We start from the raw sequence: 17,956 nt of genomic DNA, 5'->3' as shown, positions 1-17,956 counted from the left end.
TAATAGTGTATGTGCAACTGTAAGCAGACTCTTAAGCTAGAGACTTGGGTGTATATGCTTAGCAAAGATTACCCTAGTATTTTCTGCGTTGCAAATAAAAGGCAATGTAGCCTCGAAAGAGGAAGACTCTTTGCTATGTGACAGTGGAGAAGCGGAGGGAGGGAAGCCCGGAATAGTAGGGGAGCGGGGCTGGGCCAGGGCCACCTGCAGTGCTTTGACTCACCTTCCAGAACATCTGTTGTGGGCAGCATGGGCTGTGTGGGAATTCCCCGAGTCCATGGGAGACCATGAACAGTGGGCCTTGAATGTCTCCGTCGGATTCGGGCTCGTAAGCCCTCCCTGGACAGGAACATGCTGTCAGGAAATGGGGGTGGCCAGACTCGGAGCAGACCTGTCCTTTAATGTAACCAACCGCTCTCTTGTCTTAGGAGCAGCTGCAGAAACTGGAGGTTGAGCTGAGAGAAGTCACCAAGAACAAGGAGAAGCTGAGGAAAAACTTGCTGGAGCTGATCGAGTACACTCACATGCTCAGGGTGACAAAAACCTTCGTTAAACGGAATGTGGAGGTACTGACCGCCCGCCCCTGCACCGAGACACATTTCTTTTGTATGAATCTTGCTCCTGCAAGGCTTCCGGCTGGGTTATCCGTTCTCAGGGATCTTGATCTGACCTTTATTTTTCAGTCGGGTTAAAGGACATTAAACAAAATGTCAAGCCTTTCCCTGCATTGGTTGGTTTTAGCAATAACGATACTTCCTTTCCGTAAAGTTGCTTCAGTTTGTAGCTGAAAAATGAAAGAAATGGGAAAGTGGAGTTTGAACTCCAAAGTTGTTTCTTTTTTTCCTGCCAAATTGCTAAGAATAAAGGAATTCACAACGAGTGTCTAGTTCATGAGTGGAGTCTGTGACATAGCCCCGCCCACAGTGGGATACGGAGGGGACAAGGTTGTCCCGCCGGCGCTGTCTCACTCGGTGGCTGCGTCCAACTCCAACCAAGCTCACTGCCTCCGAGTGAGGCAGCGACATAAGTTACAACATCCTTATCTCTAGCAACCTGACTTCGAGGAGTTCTTTACACAAGGGATGGGGATGTGATCTTTTTAATTGACCAGAGCTGTGTTCCACATCTGAGTTACCCCGGGGCGTCAGTACCAGGTCGGGCAGCCGGTTAGGATGCTCCGTAAACTCGTTCGGAAACGTGACTTGGGAAATAAAATGTCACTTGTAATGAGACACGCTTGGTTTCGTATTTCTTTGTAGTTTGAACCCACTTATGAAGAATTCCCTCCCTTAGAGAATGATTCCTTGTTGGACTACAGCTGTATGCAGAGGCTGGGAGCGAAACTGGGGTAGGTGACAACTGCGGGGGGGGGGGTGGGCTGAGCGTCCCGCTGTCCTTGTCGTCCGCAGGGGGATGAATGCGACCATTCGAAAGCCTGTGGTGGAGTGAGAAAGTGAATATTTGTTTGAGAAAACACTGTACTTCTGTGTTTGCCGAGAGGAGTTATTCAGCTGTATTGACTTTTTAGATAAATACCATGGGAACTTCTCCTCTTGGTATAATGAGCTGGAAAGAAGGAACGTTTATGCCACTCAGTGTCATTGCAGTAAGGCTAAAATAATTGCTCAGTGAAGCGTCAGCCCCTGTTTTGTTTGGTGGAAACACAGGGGCTCAACTGAGTTGGTTAACTCATTAATTGTATTTTAAGGATCTTTTTCTGCTATTAATCCTTTCTGTTTACTCCAGCCAATGGTAACTTGTTTCCTCATGTGATTTGTGAGTTCTTTTTATTACGAACATCTGTTCCTCTGTTCCTTGTCTGTAGGAATCCGATGACGGTTTAGTTTGAGGATGTTGTCCTTCAGCGAGAATTTGTTTTTACATCTCTCAGATAGTGGGGAGCATTCCGCCAGCCTGGGATCGTTTTACATCGATTTCTCAGCTTGGATTTTTTTGTTTTTCCTTTTCTTGCTATGCAAGTAATGTGAATTTCAGCCGTGAAACTGAGTGCATTCTAACCTGTGGTTATAAATTCTCAAGGCAGGGCTGCCTGGGTGGCTCAGTTGGTGAAGCGTCTGCCTTTGACTCAGGTTGTGATTTCAGGGTCCTGGGATCGAGGCCTGAGTTGGGCTCTGCTCAGTGGGGAGCCTGCTTCCCCCTCTCTCTCTACCCCTGACCCCACTAGTGCTCTCTCCCACTCCTTCTCTCTCTCAAATAAATGAATAAAAATCTTCAAAAAAAAAAAAATTCTCAAGAAAGACTTTTCTTCTTCTATCTAGAACCCAAGCTGAGATAAATAAGTTTATTTGAGGGTTCCTTTGTAAGATGAAGTTTTTTTTCCAAGTCCACCCATTCACTAAGGGTGTAGGTCTTTAGAGGTGAGGGGGTGGGAGTCCCAACCTTAGCAGGCATTGGGAAAGATTCAGTTTCATCTTCTTAGCTTACATAGACCTAGTGCCTGTCTCCGTTCTGACCTTGAAACTGAAGGCTTTAAGATACTGGGTAAGTGGAATACATCAAGGTAGCTGAGATCCTGGTTTATTTTTGGATCCCAAGAATTTCTCTTAATTATGGGTGCAGCTATACCCTTGAAGGGATGTTTCAAAAATAAGTTTTTGTAAAAGATTTATTTACTCATAGAGAGAGTGGGAGAGTATGTGTGTGTGTGAGGAGGGGGAGGGGCAGAGGGAGAGAGCACCTTCGACTCCCCGCTGAGTGTGGAGCCTGACCCGTGGCTCGATCCCACAGCTCCGCGATCACTACCTGAGCCAAATCAGGACTTGGATGGGCCACTAACAGAGCCACCCAGATGCCCCCCCCCATTTTTTATCTAGCATTTTAGATATTTTGCATTTGGAGGGCTTTTAGGATATCTTCACCATTTTGCCTGAAATGATTCATTTCTCCTTTTGATGCAGTCAGAGAATTCCTTGCTTTCAACTGACTGCACCTTGTCTCTCTTCTCTCATAGATTTGTATCCGGCCTAATTAACCAAGGAAAGGTAGAAGCATTTGAGAAAATGCTGTGGAGGGTCTGCAAAGGGTACACCATCGTGACCTATGCGGAGCTGGATGAGCCCCTCGAGGACCCTGAAACGGTGAGTCAACGTCACGATCACCTTTTAATGATGACAGACCGACAGTGGCGTTGGACGCACGGGGCACAAGGAGCCCCTTGAGAGTGAGTTGTTCACCTGAGGCCTTATTATCCCAGCGCATTTCGGTGTGGCTCTTGAAGTCCAGGGCTCTTCCTTGAAATGCCTCCCAGAAATGAAGGGAGACACGTCGCTCCCCTCCGGGCCTCAGACCCCATCCGGGTCTCACCAGTTGACGAGTACCACGTTTTGTAGGGAAGGTCTAGTGCGGAATCAGTTTGCATCTCACTGTCCCATCTCTTTGGTCTCCTCCATTCTGGAACAGTTTCTCAGTCTTTCCTGGATTTGTAGAACCTTGATATTTGAAAATTCTTAGGTAGGATGTCCCTGCGTTTGGGTTTGTCTGATCTTTCCTCATGATTCGATCCGGGGCATGGGTCTTTGGCAGAAGTGATACTGTGTCCTCCTCACTGTGTCCCGCCGAGCGCGTGATTCGGCTCGTCCCGTGGCTGGTAACGTTTGCTTTGATCGCGTGGTTGAGGTGGTGATGCTTACGCTTCTCCAGTACGAAGTCATCTTTTTTCTTTGTAATTAATACATGTTTCGGGGGACACGCTTTGAGCCTGTAACTCCGTAACTGAGTCATTCCTTATCAGATTTCCTTTCCCGTCTCCGCCCCCCGCCCCGAGTGTGAGCGGTGGGGTTAGAGGTGGGGCGACGTACAGAGGAGTGGACTGGAGAGATGTGTTCTCCTGAAAAGACAACTCCCCTGTAGTTACAAAGGAAATACGTGCCTGTGGCAGGGAATTGGGAACAAAACGGGAAAGATGAACGAGAAAATTAATCTTCGTGATCCTGCTTAGGGAGAGCCCGTGCTGGCTTTCAGCGTGCGCTCTTCTAGTGCTTGTTCTGTAGGAGTTGGGGTGTTAGATTGGACAGCTGGCGCTCGGGGTCCCGGATCTGGTTATTGTGTCAGGTTTAGGGCCTTTTGGGTTGACCGTCTCGTCCCCTCGCGTCCTTGCCGACACCGGAGCGCATTTCTAGTCACTTCCCCCTTGTCGGTCTTGTTTCTAGGTGCTGACCACTCTGTGTCGGAGCTAGACTCTGGTGATCTCCCTCGGTTCGATGACCTGTATTCTGTGTTGTGTGCTGTCCCTGTCCCGTCTTCAACCCGAGGTGGTTACGCTCCTTGACCCAGTAGTAGCTTTAAAATTGGGGCATCTTCAAACTCAGGTTTGCTGTAAATGCCATTTCTCCCCCCCCCCCCCCCCCCGCAGTTTAGTTTCTTCCGTAACTTATTTTGGAGTAATTTCAGTTTCTAGAAAACTTGCCAGGAGAGAGCAGAGACTTGTATCCCTTCACCTGGATTTTCCAGTTGTTCCCACGTCCCCACATTTGCTCCATCAGCCACGTGCTCTCTCGGCGACTCTGTCCCCGTTTTCACTAGGTTCTTCGCATGCCTGGGGACAGGAGGCCGCAGACGTGGCTCCATCACCCCAGAGTTACCCCCGTGTGTGCGCCCCCAGGCAAGGATGCCCTTACACAACCACCTGCCGCCATGAGAGAAACCAGTGCAGGTGCAGCACTTTTGTCCAATCAAACATGCCATGCCCGCCTCCAGCGGTTCTCCTTCCTTCCTGGTCCGGCCCCCTCCCTGGGCCTGCGGTGGCGTTGGGAACATGCGTCCCGCCCTGTGGGCCGACGCCTCCCTCTGGGCCCCCTGAGATTTCTTCACAGCCAGACTCGGGCCACGTTCCAGGCAGGAACAACCTTGGAAGTCTCTCTGGCCACCTCAGCACCCACCATGTGACACGTGATGTCACCTGGACACGTTGGTGTCTGCCGGGTTTGTCCACCATCTCGTCACCACGTTGCCCTCTGTGGTGGTTTAGTAATTTCCAAGTTGTGCTCATGTCCCTTTCCTCACCAGCCCGCCCACCACACTAGCGTCCGTGGACGACTCTCGTGAACCGGTCCCCTCGGTCATGGTGGCCGCGCGGTCCTCATTCCTGCTCTGCTTACTAGTGGTGGCACAGAAGGCTGGTTTCCCCCCTCTCGCGTCTGCGGACTCGGGCATTTCCGCTGTGTTCGGTGACTCGTAGTCTGTTACGGTCCGTATTTATTTGGACACTCAAATTGTCCCTGATGATTTGGCTGCTGAGGGTCCCTTCCCTCGTGGTCCCGTGTCCTTGGCCTCCGGCAGCATCCGCCGAGCCTTCCCTTCCTCGTGGCACAGTGAGACGCCCCAGCTTCGTCCCGTGCTTTCCCTGTCTCAGCCGGAAGTCGGCCGTTTCTCCCAGGACCGCTGGTGCCTTTTAGCAGAGGACGGTGTTCTCAAAGATCCGCGCCCCAGAGTGCTGCTGCCCCTGGGCCCTCTGAGCAGTCGGAGCGTATGTGTCCACGTGCGCGTGCACATGCACACACACGCACCCGTACGTGCTTCGGTGGCTCCCTGTGCTTCGAGATTATGAAACCATGTGCTCTTAAACTATAACTCGAAATCCTGATCGGTTCTTTCTAGATGGAACCTTTCCCCCTGTTTTTAGTCTCTTTCCTGCCAGTGAGAAATCTGGCTCCCGTTGTCCTCGGTGTGTTTCATGAATTGTGCGGTCAGTGCACTCACTTATTCCACATAACCAATCTCCCGGCCACATGGACCATCTCCTCTGCCCACGCTGACCTTTGTCCTTGCTGTGGGGACCCCCCTGCCTGTGCTTCCTTGAGGCTCCCCGACCTGTTCCTCATCTTTTGTGGTCTGGGACTGGATTCTTGGGCTGCTTCTCTCCTCTGTGTGCCCTCAGGGATCCTACATAATTTCACAGCTTTAAATACTGCCTCCCAACTGCTTAGCTTGGATCTCTCCCCACAAAAGCAGACTTTTGTATGTAACTGGCTACTCTAGGTCTACTTTTAAATCCTTGGAAGACATTTCCACCCAATGCCTAAAGCTAGACTCTGGATCTTTCCTAGCAAACCTGCGCTGCCAGGCTTGTCCAGCTCGGTAAGTGGCAGCTCTGTCCTTCTGACTGCTCAGGTTTCACATCCTGGGGCTCCTCCTGATTCTTCTCTTTTCCCTCAGACCTTGTATTAATCCTGTAGCAGGGTGACTGGAGATGTGTTCTAACTAGGAAGAGACTCTGGTCTCCTGGTCCCGCCCCCGCTCCTGCCCTGATCCAGGACACGAGTGGCCACACCTCAAGTTCTTCCCTTCTGCAGCCGCCGCCTCTGTCCTCAGTTCCTGCCCCGGCCGCTGCCCTACCGTGCTCTCTCCTCCCAGCATCGAGAACCATCCCTGTAAGCCTTCACTTCACTTCCCCTCTTCAAACCCACCACGGGCTTCCTGTCTCACTTGGCAAAACGCCCAGAGCCTTATAGCGTCTCCTCTTGCGGCTTCGTCACCCATCTGCCTGTGCACCCCGCATCAGTGTGTCGCCTCCTTGCTGTCCCTGTCCCTGCTTCCTCACGAGCTCTCTGGCACACGGAGGGTGTGGCCAGTGGCCACAGTGGCCCGCAGTGGCCACACGGCTTCCTCCCTTCCTTTAGCCTTTAAGCTCCGATGTCCCCTTCTCAGAGAGACCTTCTCTAGTCACCCTATTGAAAGTCACAGCCCCCAACCCCATGCCTCCGTCACCTCCTCCAGCTCTGTTTCCTTTGCAGCAGTTATCACTTCCCCCCTGTGGTGGACTCTGTGTTTTCTTTGTGTCTCTCACTGGGAAATCGGATATATCCCCACCCCTTCCAGGTCAGGGAGTTTTGTCTCTTTTGTTCAGTTCCGTATTCCTAGCACCTAGAACAGGGCCTGGCAAATAGGCTAAAAACGTACTCAGTTTTATATAGAGAGTATTTCTCAGTATTTGTGGTAGTTCTGTAGGGTCTCCATGGACACGTGAATGAATGATACTGAACCACTGTCCTAGGGAAACACAGGGATAGTTTCTGCAAGCCTCTGCTTACATTTTTGTCCACCGATCAATACTAACCTTGTTTTATGTGCGTTTCTATTTAATATGTATTGTGGATTCATTAACACGGAACTCTTGCCAAGAGCGCTGTGACTCACGCCTGCACGAAGCTTATCTGACACATGGCATTTTGTGTGTGAGGCGCATCTCTGCCTTCTTGGGCCCAGGAACACTAGCTATAGCACTTCAGCATTATGCCCGAGGACCATTTTAAATAGTGAAACCACCAGCAAAGAGCCCAGAAGTGTGAAAAACATAACTAAACTGTGACAAGGCTCCTTTACCGTATGAGATGGAACCAGAAGGCAGAGAACTGCCCTGTGTGGCCTCAGCTGGATTAGGCACATCCCGGGACTCGGACTTTGGGCCGCTCTGTGTGTCTGTAAATGACCCCATGCCGTTGCCAGGGCTGATGTTAGGGGAAGAACACGCGGCCGGGGTGGGTGAGGGGCGGTTACGGAGCCTGGGGGCCCGAGGGCATCTGCACCTGTGGAGGGTGTGAAGGGGCCAACTCGTGACAGAATTTGAGCTGGCAGAGTTCTCAGAGTTCTGGATACAGAAGTAACAATAACCCTGATTTCTTCTTCTAGGGAGAAGTTATAAAATGGTATGTGTTTTTAATATCCTTTTGGGGAGAGCAGATTGGCCACAAAGTTAAGAAGATATGTGATTGGTAAGAACAAGAAACGTTTCATTTCATCTCTGTGCTCATGTACAGTGGCTTCTGGTTCTCCCTAAATAGCTCTGTGTTCGAGGAGACATGCAGCACGTGCAAAGATTGCTGTGCTTAGTTCTGTGTCTTTGTTTTTAACGTTTAATTAGCCGTCTCTCTTGCCAGCGTTGTACGTAAGATGCTTTAGAAGTAGAGACTGTTTTTAATAACATTCTCAGGTTTTATTTCTTCCCTGGGCATCAGGGCTTAAGAATAATTGGAGAAGGAACCAAATCTGAATTTTTGTGCCTCCGTGTTGCACTGAGCTCCACAGAGGCCTGTCTGTCATCAGGGAGCATCTGGTTCATTTTAGGCCGAACATTCGGCAGGTTTCTCTGTGAGCTGCGGGGGAGGAGGCCCGGATCCAGAGCCTGGCATCGCCACCCACTCGCTGGGTGAGCTCGGCGAGCCCCACGACCAGGCCTCATTGGGCTTTGGGACTGAGGCGACACAGGCGATACAGGGGAGGAGTGCCTCAGCGAGAATCTCTCTGTGACGTATATTCTCGTCAATAGTGGAAAAATAAGCAAGAGCCAAACAAAAATGTCAAAGAACACCCTTTGTTTTTAGATGGTCTTGTTTCTTTGGGAGTGAGGATGGGCTTGGGTATTTCCTTTGCAAAGTGTTTCCCAGAGGCTGATTCTCAGTCACGGGTGGCCTGGAAAGCCATTTCAGGTTTTATATGGACGAATCTGGTGTTATTCTTACAAATATATATTTATTTTAACATACAGTAGAAAAATTGTAACCAGCACGCAAACCCCTGATTTCATAGATATTGTTGCTTGGGATAAGGCTAGAGTTAAGTAGTTTTAATAGTTTTTAATAGTTTTAATAGTCAGAACTTAAAATGTTAAGTGTGGCATAAAAATGTCAAGGTGGATGGGGAGGACGGCCTCTGTTCCCCCTGTGTTGGGGTGCCGTGTGGCCCCCAGGAGATGGGCCCTGGGAGATGAGGGAGAGCTTTACTGCACCGCTGTCAAAGGCAGTTGCTAGGAAACCAGAGCTTTTTTTCCCTCCCACCGCCCTTTATTTTCTCTTTCTTTTAAGGTAATCACTGTTGTGTGTTCTTGCTTTTGTGTTTCAAACTTGTTTAATGATTCGCAGCCCAAGGGTGGTAGGGAATTTCAGAAAGTAGGAACTGGGAGCGAGCTCGGGGTGATCGAGGGCAGGAATGGAACATGGAACCGAGCGTGTGCTCGGTTTGTTCCTTCCTGCGCACATTTGTTGAGTGTCTGTGCGGGTCTGCGCCTTTTTCTCCCAAGGGGCTGCTTTTATCCCATTTGGAGGGAGATGTGCCCGCGTGCAACACTGAATTTAGTTCTGGTGTTTGGTGTAGCCTCTCCTGGTCCCGACGGGTGCGCGACTATTAAATTCTGTCTCCTAGTTACCACTGTCACGTTTACCCCTACCCGAACACCGCCGAGGAGCGGAAGGAGATCCAGGAAGGACTGAACACCCGGATTCAGGATCTTTACACGGTGAGTGAACAGGAAATGGTCGCCTCCTTCTCTGAGGCGTGTAAAACATTTATAAATCCGTTTGCTTTCTTTTTTGATACGGAAAATTTTGGTGCGGACGAATGGAAGTGTTTCAGGGAGATTGGGCCATCACTTACCTCCCTCCTCTGCATGCAAGTTTTCTTTTAGCGGCCTGTTAGAGACCTAGGTGGTGTTAAAGGGACTTTGGAGAAGATTCTCTGGTCATCAGTGTGTTTAAAGTGGTACCTGTTATTTTGCTTTCACCATGTTCACTGATGTTTCTGCTAATACCGGTGAGAGCTCTTGGGGGCAAGAAGTAGACTCCGACCCCTACAGCAAAAGGGGTTTCAGGCCACATGGAGGGTGGAGGTGGTGACTGTAGGGGTGACAGGTTGCTGAGCTGAGGCTGGGAGTGGCAAGAGTGGGGCGCTCCGTGGGCCCAGCCCAGCCACGGTGCTGCCACCCAGATGGTGACATCTAACCATTTCCTGTCCCCTTGGGGTGGTGTCCTGGAGGGTCAACTCCCTAGAGGGAGCCTCAGGTCGTCTGGGTCGTTTCTGCCGCTTCCCAGTGGTGCTGGGGTCAGGACGAGAAGGAACGAGCCACTCCCTTGCCTGCCCCCAGGAGAGGCAGGTGCCCGATGGACGGAGACCGACAAGTGTCCCCAGTGCTGGAAGCCCGTGTTTGTTCCCACCCAGGTGCTTCACAAAACCGAGGACTATTTAAGGCAAGTGCTGTGTAAAGCCGCCGAATCCGTCTACAGCCACGTCATCCAGGTGAAGAAGATGAAGGCCATTTACCACATGCTGAACATGTGCAGCTTCGACGTGACCAACAAGTGCCTCATCGCCGAGGTCTGGTGTCCCGAGGCTAACCTGCATGACCTGCGCCGGGCGCTCGAGGACGGCTCGGTAAGGCGACCTGGGGCCCGCCCCTGCCGGGACCAGACGCCGGGACGGGGCTGCTTTGGGGGCGTGGGGCAGCCGGCTGCCCCGCACAGGGGAAGCGGGACAGCCCTGAGCGGAGAGAGGCCGCTGAATGGGCTGGTGTTCGGAGAGCCAGAGCTGTGCCGTGCGTGTGCGTGTGTCGTCTGTGCTGGGAGTACGGAATAGGGTCTCGTGGTTGAAAGAAGAGGTCTATAAAGTAAAGGACACAGCGGAGCGGCCTCCTCCCAGCCCTGTTGCCTCAGAGATAACTGTTGCTCCTTGTTACATCTTCGAGTTTCGTAGTCGTAGGGAAGCAGGTATGAATGGGTGGTTTTCTTTCTTTTTTTAAAAGATTTTATTTATTTATTTGACAGAGAGAGAGAGAGATCACAGGTAGGCAAAGAGACAGGCAGGGCGGTGGGGGGCAGAGCAGGCTCCTTGCTGAGCAGAGAGCCTGATGTGGGGCTCAATCCTAGGACCCTGAGATTATGACCTGAGCCAAAAGCAGAGGCTTAACCCACTGAGTCACCCAGGCGCCCCAATGATAGTTTTCTTCACAAAGGGGTGCGTGCTATTCATTCGTACTATTCTTTCCACTTAATCAGACTTTGCTACTTTTTATAACTATGTAATATTCCACTGTGCGGATGTACTATAGCCAGTTGCACGGGTCCCCTGCTTGTTCACGTGGTCTGTGGTGTCGCGAATGCCATTGCAGTGACTGACACCTGACCCATCTGCAGGAGAAAGTCCCCAATACCGCCTGGCCACGTCGGTTTGATGATACCAGCCACTGCCCTGCTCTTATTCTGAGTGAAGTTGAAAATCTTTTCCATTCAGGAGCCACTTGAATATTCCTTTTTTTTTTTTTTTAAGATTTTTATTTATTTGACGGAGAGACAACAAGAGAAGGAACCCAAGCAGGGGCAGTGGGACAGGGAGAAGCAGGTTTCCCGCAGAGCAGAGAGCCTGGTGCGGGACTCGATTCCAGAACCCCAGGATCATGACCTGTGCCAAAGGCAGATGCTTAATGACTGAACCACCCAGATGCCCTTATAGTTTCATTTTTATTTTATTTATTTATTTATTTTAAAAAGATTTTATTTTTTTATTTGAGAGAAAGACAGTGAGAGAGAACATGAGCGAGGAGAAGGTCAGAGGGAGAAGCAGACTCCCCATGGAGCTGGGAGCCCGATGTGGGACTCGATCCCAGGACTCCAGGATCATGACCTGAGCCGAAGGCAGCCGTCCAACCAACTGAGCCACCCAGGCGCCCCTATAGTTTCATTTTTTAATTAAAAAATTTTAATTTAGATTGAGTTAACATATAACGTATTGTTAGTTTAGAGGTCAGTGATTCTTTTATTTTTATAAAATATTTTTATTTATTTATTTGACAGACAGATCACAAGTAGGCAGAGAGGCAGGCAGAGACAGAGAGGAGGAAGCAGGCTCCCTGGTGAGCAGAGAGCCTGATGCGGGGCTCGATCCCAGGATTCTGAGATCATGACCTGAGCCGAAGGCAGAGGCTTTAACCCACTGAGCCACCCAGGCGCCCTAGTGATTCTTTTAATACATAGTTTAAAGCAAGTTTCAGAAGAGTTCTCCCGAATTATGCTTTTTGGTATTCGTTCTCTTCTCTTGCTCTGGTTTCTTCCTTTAGGACCCACTGTCAGGTTTCAGTTGAACCTTCTTTGTTTTTCTTCAATGTCTGTCACTTTTTCTTGAGTCTTTTTTTCCCCCCTCTTGAGTCCTTTTTATCTTTCTTTACTTCTTTTTTGATTTTTTAAAAATTACCATTCTTTTGCCTATTTCTCTTATGGCTTCGTTAACCAGGAAGGTTTCTTCACCTTGGGAGTTCCATCTAGTGTTGTCTCGTTGCTGAATATTTTTTCTTTTATTTCTGATTGCTTTCTGAGTTCTGTTAACCTCATTTATAATGGTATTTATCTAATAAATAAATACCTATCTAATAGGTATTTCTAATACCTAATTCTGCTTCCTGGTGCTTTTTCATATCATGCATTATTTTCCTAATTTTTTTTGCTCATTTTGAAATGAGTAAGGTAAATTTTTGTCTGATTTGTGGACATGTCCTCCTGCTCAGTCTTTTTTTTACTATAACTTTTTTTTTTACTATAGTCTTTTTTTTACTATAACTTTATGTAAGTTTTGACCTCCATCCTTCTTTTGATCACTCTAAAATGTAATGAGTTTTCTGAAAGCATGTTTAAATATTCAAGGAAATTCTGTATTAGACATAATATATATTTATACATATGAAAATATTTTTAAGATACAAAAGGGAACCATACATTACATAAATATAAATACATCATCTGTTTTTATCTTGGTTTTACGGAACACGTTCAAGGTACTTAAGGGACTTTTAAAAGAGGGCAGATTCAGGATCACTTTCCTAACTTCACAGAATTTTCTTTACTACTTCTGAGCAGGGATCAAAAATCTGTAAGCCCTTGGACCTGAGGCTTCCTCTCTCCTTCTTTTACCTGGACCTTCTCTTTCCTTATCTCTTTTGTTCCTGTCCTGCTCAGTTTCAGTTTCATTCCTGGGTCTCTCATCAGTGGGGCGCCCCTGTGGCGGGAGGATGTCCTGGCAGGTGTTCTGTGAGTATGGGGGAGCTGGACCGCTGTGTCCCAGCAGACCTCACTTCCCGTGGACCCCTTGCACTCATATACTCTGGAAGTAGACAGAACCCTTCCCAGTTCCAGCTGCTTTTCTTGGGTCGCCCTTCTGTGCTTTCCAGGGAATGCCTTTGACTCTCTTGGGATGTTTCTTCCTTGGGTCTCTCCAACGCCACATTGCTTCTCTCGCTTCCTCTGGTCTGGAGACTCTTTCTGTGCAGGTGTCATTGCGTTGAGCTGTTTGTCCCCATTTGCATGTGGTGGCTTGTGGGGACATGCTTTTGTGAGAAGTGTTGTCTGTGGGATTTTGGTTTTGCTCTCTGGTTGCCCTGTCTGCTCTTGAAGGGATTCGGGGTGGTTCAGAACTCTGTGCCATTGGGGATTTTCCCAGAATCCCCTTACTGGCAAGTATCTTAAATAGAATTTGACTGGAAAATCGACTCCTCTTCTAATAACCTGTTTTACTTTATTTAAAAAGGTTTTCCTGGGGCGCCTGGGTGGCTCAGTGGGTTAAACCTCTGCCTTCAGCTCAGGACATGATCTCAGGGTCCTGGGATGGAGCTCCGCATCAGGCTCTCTGCTTGGTGGGGAGCCTGCTTCCCCCTCTCCCTCTGCCTGCCTCTCTGCCTACTTGTGATCTCTGTCAAATAAATAAATAAACTCTTTTAAAAAATAAAATAAAAAGGTTTTCCCTCCCACTATGAATAAACATATTTCTGAAGAATTGTGAACGTTGAAGGAGAAAGCTTATGTACATGACTTTGCTGTACAAATGTTGACATTCTGATTCATTCTCATCTATTTTTTGGTTTTATTAGTAATATTGTGTAGTTGTCTCCAGATTCCTCTTGAACATTTTGAAGAGATAAAAGATTAAGTTTCAGTTTTACGTTAGTGAAGTACATATTGCTGTCATTCCCGGTCCTGCTGTTTGCCTCCTGCCCTTGCAGCCTGGCTACACGCTTCCTTCTGTAAGCCCGAACCCCCAAGTCCTACCCCCCAAGACTTCCTGACTCCTGTGGCCACTCCGCTGCCCTGGACTCACCCTGCCAGGCCCCCCCAGTGGTGGTTTGCACGTCCCCATGTGCCACGCAGAGCCTTGCCTGTCCGGGCTGGCAGGGAGCCATTGGTTGTTGCATGAACTCTTGGATGGTAATTTTTTTTCCTTTCTTTTTATGCGAAAGAGAGAGAGCGGTGCTACGATCCCCTCGTTCATGAACACGATCCCAACAAAAGAAACACCCCCAACTCTCATCCGCACCAACAAGTTCACCGAGGGGTTTCAGAACATCGTGGACGCCTACGGAGTTGGGAGCTACAGAGAGGTGAACCCAGGTCGGAAGCCTGAGGAGTTTTTGTCTGATCGCTGCCGCCTCTGCCTGCGAGGATGCGGCCGACGCTTGCGAAAGGCTCGCGGCTCCCGTCCTGTCCGCCTGTCCGTTCTCTTGCGGGAGTTCTGGAGAAAGTCGAGTGTTGGCATGAACTAGAATTTTCTGCCTCTGGCGAACCAGGTCTCTCGCTTTGCTCTCCCTGCAGCTGTCTTCACCATCGTCACGTTCCCCTTTCTGTTCGCCGTGATGTTCGGAGACTTCGGACACGGCTTTGTGATGTTCTTATTTGCTCTCTTGCTGGTGTTGAATGAAAACCATCCCAGACTGAAGCAGTCACAGGAGGTGAGAGCATAGACACCCCGCTTGGTACACCGGGGCGGGCGATTAGTAGTCGCTCCCCTCTTTTTGACTAAACAGAGGACGTTTCTCAAACGGGGGCGTCTGGCAGCAAGCGTCCCTGACTGGGCTGGCAGGGGCGTGGGCCTGTGGGCAGCGCCGGGGCGTGCCCTGCTCGGGGCGTGCCCTGCTCGGGGCGTGCCCTGCTCGGGGCGGGCCCTGCTCGGGGCGTGCCCTGCTCGGGGCGTGCCCTGCTCGGGGCGGGCCCTGCTCGGGGCGGGCCCTGCTCGGGGCGGGCCCTGCTCGGGGCGGGCCCTGCTCGGGGCGGGCCCTGCTCGGGGCGGGCCCTGCTCGGGCTCGGGCGGGCCTGCTCGGGGCGGGCCCTGCTCGGGGGCCCTGCTCGGGGCGGGCCCTGCTCGGGGCGGGCCCTGCTCGGGGCGGGCCCTGCTCGGGGCGGGCCCTGCTCGGGGCGGGCCCTGCTCGGGGCGGGCCCTGCTCGGGGCGGGGCTCGGGGCGGGCCCTGCTCGGGGCGGGCCCTGCTCGGGGCGGGCCCTGCTCGGGGCGGGCCCTGCTCGGGGCGGGCCCTGCTCGGGGCGGGCCCTGCTCGGGGCGGGCCCTGCTCGGGGCGGGCCCTGCTCACGGCCCTGCTCACGCCCCGCTTCGGCCGCAGATCATGCGCATGTTTTTCAACGGCCGCTACATCCTGCTGCTGATGGGGCTGTTCTCGGTGTACACGGGCCTCATCTACAACGACTGCTTCTCCAAGTCGGTCAACCTGTTCGGCTCTGGCTGGAACGTGTCCGCCATGTACAGCTCCAGCCACGGCCCGGCGGAGCGCAGGAGGACGGTGCTCTGGAAGTAAGCGCGGGGTTCGGGGGAAGAGCGTTTCCCGAGGCTCCTCCACGCCCCGGCCGTGCGGCCGCTCACGCCGCTCTCTGTTACAGTGACTCCGTCGTCAGGCGCAGCAGGGTTTTGCAGTTGGACCCGAGTGTTCCTGGAGTGTTCCAAGGCCCTTACCCTCTTGGCATCGATCCCGTGAGTGTGCTTTTTCCTCGTCATGATCGCGGCTTCCTCCGGGGTGCCGCTTGGTTGTCATTGTCACGGGGCTCCCTCAGGCTCTTGGGCGTGGCTCACGCCGTTGCACACCGTGGGGAAGATGCCCTGGGGGGGTTTCTGTGTGGGCGGAGGTGGCCCATGTGCGTCCCTAATGAACTTGGTTTAGAGACGAAGCTGAGCTGTCCCTTTGGGAAAGCAGGTCAGTGCAGAGGGGCAGCTGCACTCCGGCATGGTTCCTGACCTGTTTTTACTCTAGGGAGAGCCGGCCCTTCGGGAGCCCTTCAGGGCAGGCTGCTCCCTACGTTTCTTCTTTGTATGTGAGGATTATTATTATTATTTTTTACCCTTTCATCTAGAAAGAAATAGTATGGAGTTTTAGAGCCTGAAAGGGAGCTCAGAGTTCTCAGGGTGCTTGTGGAAGTAGTTTTTGAAATGGGAAGTGTTGGAAAAGGAAGACGTAGCTGCAGGGGCCCAGGAAGGCCTGCTGTCCCCCACAAGGTCGTTCCCCAACCCCCAATAGCACTCAGTGAGCCAGTTCCCCATCCCCACCCCCACCCCTGCCTTCATTCCAGGCCTCCTCCAGGCTGAGGCACTGTTTCTCGGGACTGTCCGGCATCTTCTGGAGGAATCTCACCCTGGAAAGGGGAGCTTAGAGACCAGCTCAGAATTGGTCTGGGGGCACATGCTGTAACTGCGTACAGGAATGAGAAAACAGAATGACACAGGTCCAGCCTGCCTTCTTCCGAGCTGTCCAAGCCTCCAAATTATTCTGTTCATTCTCACCTTTACACATAATTTGTATAATTCAGCGTTTTTGCTTTCTGTCTTCATATAATTGGAAGCATGCAAAAACTTTTATAATCATTCCCTTTGGTTTTGGAGGCAAATTCCTAATAACGTGTGGCCTAACTTGAAGGAAAGAAAGGTTTTTGAATAAAGGCCCCGAGGAAGAAAGTTCAGGTGGGTGTTTTGAGGGGGAGGAGGAGACTGAGGCATGGTACTGCTTCCTTTTGCTTTGGTTTAATTTTAAAAATGAACATTACTCTGATGTAGTTCAAAAATAGAGCCACGTGTGTACCTGGTGTATGTACAAGGTGCAGGTGTCCTGAAAGGTCTCCCCCGCCCCGTCCTAATCCCCTCAGACCCCACCTCCAGCATGGGAACCAGTGGGGTGAGTCGCTAGTGTTTCCTCGCAGGAAACAGATACACCTTTCTCTCCCCCCTTCTTTGCCTGAAAGATCGTTCTGTGCCCAGTTGCGTTTAGCTTAGTCGCCAGACAGAGACTTCGTGTTGCCGTTGCCGTGTCGCCCTGTTGCTAGTTTTCCTGCTGTCCTGCCCCCTCCTGCCCTCTGGGTCTCACAGTGGCCGCTGGCAGCCCGCTCTAACCCACCGGTCCAAACAGTCAAGCCGAAGTCAGCCGAAAGTCTTCTTTCTAAAGTCTTACTTGCACTTAAAAAGAACGAGTCCTTCTGTCCTAAGAGGCCCTGTTTTCCTTTTCCTAATCCTCCCAAGTGAGGGACTCAGAGTGATTTTGTCAGAGAGAGAGAGAAGCAGTCACAGTGGGCTCTGCGGGGCTGGGACAGGAAGCCCCGGGGAGTCCTGCCGGAGTCCCTGGGCCTTATCAGCAGCTGCTGGGCCTTATCAGCAGCGTGGTTTGGCTGCTCTGCGCTTCTGCTTCCTTCCTCTCTCTCCCCCTCTCCCCGCTTCCTTGTTTTCTGTTAGACTTTATTATAAAATGCACATACACGGAATGTATAAAACATGTATGTAAAGTTACAACATGCATATTTGTATGGCCCCTGCCCAGGGTAAGGCACCCAGGGACCTGGAACGGGCCCCGCTGTCCCCAGCTGTCCCCAGAGGGACCCCCCCCCCGACTCTGTGTTACTCTTTCTCTTGCACTTCCTTTTAGTGTCGCTGCCGAGTCTTGGATCCCTAAACACAGTACTGTTTCATTTGGCGTCCTTTGAACTTTACCTTAAAGATAGAATTGTTTGCAATAGTCTGTGGCCCTGGTTTAAGAAAATCAGCGGTTCTCAGCTCAGAGGCGTCAAGAACAAAGTCTGAATGTTGCCTTCTTTTTGAATCTCTAGCTGCCTTTTGATTTAAGGGAGGAAAATGTGCCCAGTGTCACCTGGGTGCCCCCAAGCAGGTGAAGGAGGTTAAAGATGTCTTGTCTTGTTTTGTTTTGTCTTCAGATTTGGAACTTGGCCACAAACCGTCTCACTTTTCTAAACTCTTTCAAAATGAAAATGTCTGTGATTTTAGGAATTATTCACATGACTTTTGGAGTCATTCTGGGAATATTTAACCACTTGTAAGTACAGATTCTTTTTTTAAAAGCAGTATTTATAAGCCAAGCTTGGTATTTCTTAAACTTTGCTTCTTGAGGGTAGACTATATGGGTCTTAA

At 50.8% G+C, this 17,956-nt stretch overlaps 1 protein-coding gene across 2 annotated transcripts in view; it reads left to right on the top strand.

The window, feature by feature from the left end:
• Positions 1 to 17,956, top strand: part of ATP6V0A2 (ATPase H+ transporting V0 subunit a2) — a 33,972-nt gene that overhangs the window by 8,539 nt on the left and 7,477 nt on the right. The window contains exons 4-14 of one of the 2 annotated variants that reach the window (XM_004753093.3): positions 429 to 566; positions 1,260 to 1,348; positions 2,972 to 3,098; positions 7,648 to 7,730; positions 9,157 to 9,250; positions 9,949 to 10,161; positions 14,006 to 14,156; positions 14,358 to 14,494; positions 15,159 to 15,346; positions 15,433 to 15,523; positions 17,743 to 17,861. In XM_004753093.3, coding sequence (XP_004753150.2) covers positions 429 to 566; positions 1,260 to 1,348; positions 2,972 to 3,098; positions 7,648 to 7,730; positions 9,157 to 9,250; positions 9,949 to 10,161; positions 14,006 to 14,156; positions 14,358 to 14,494; positions 15,159 to 15,346; positions 15,433 to 15,523; positions 17,743 to 17,861 — 1,430 coding nt within the window. Of the gene's footprint in view, positions 1 to 428; positions 567 to 1,259; positions 1,349 to 2,971; positions 3,099 to 6,370; positions 6,390 to 7,647; positions 7,731 to 9,156; positions 9,251 to 9,948; positions 10,162 to 14,005; positions 14,157 to 14,357; positions 14,495 to 15,158; positions 15,347 to 15,432; positions 15,524 to 17,742; positions 17,862 to 17,956 lie in introns of those variants that run through there. The other variant, XM_013056432.2, reaches the window with a different exon arrangement.

This window comes from Mustela putorius, unplaced genomic scaffold (genome assembly GCF_011764305.1).
Source record: "Mustela putorius furo isolate JIRA1106 unplaced genomic scaffold, ASM1176430v1.1 tig00537248_pilon_pilon_pilon, whole genome shotgun sequence".
In the NCBI taxonomy this organism is placed as follows: Eukaryota; Metazoa; Chordata; class Mammalia; order Carnivora; family Mustelidae; genus Mustela; species Mustela putorius.
This window is presented reverse-complemented; position numbering and strand designations above follow the sequence as displayed.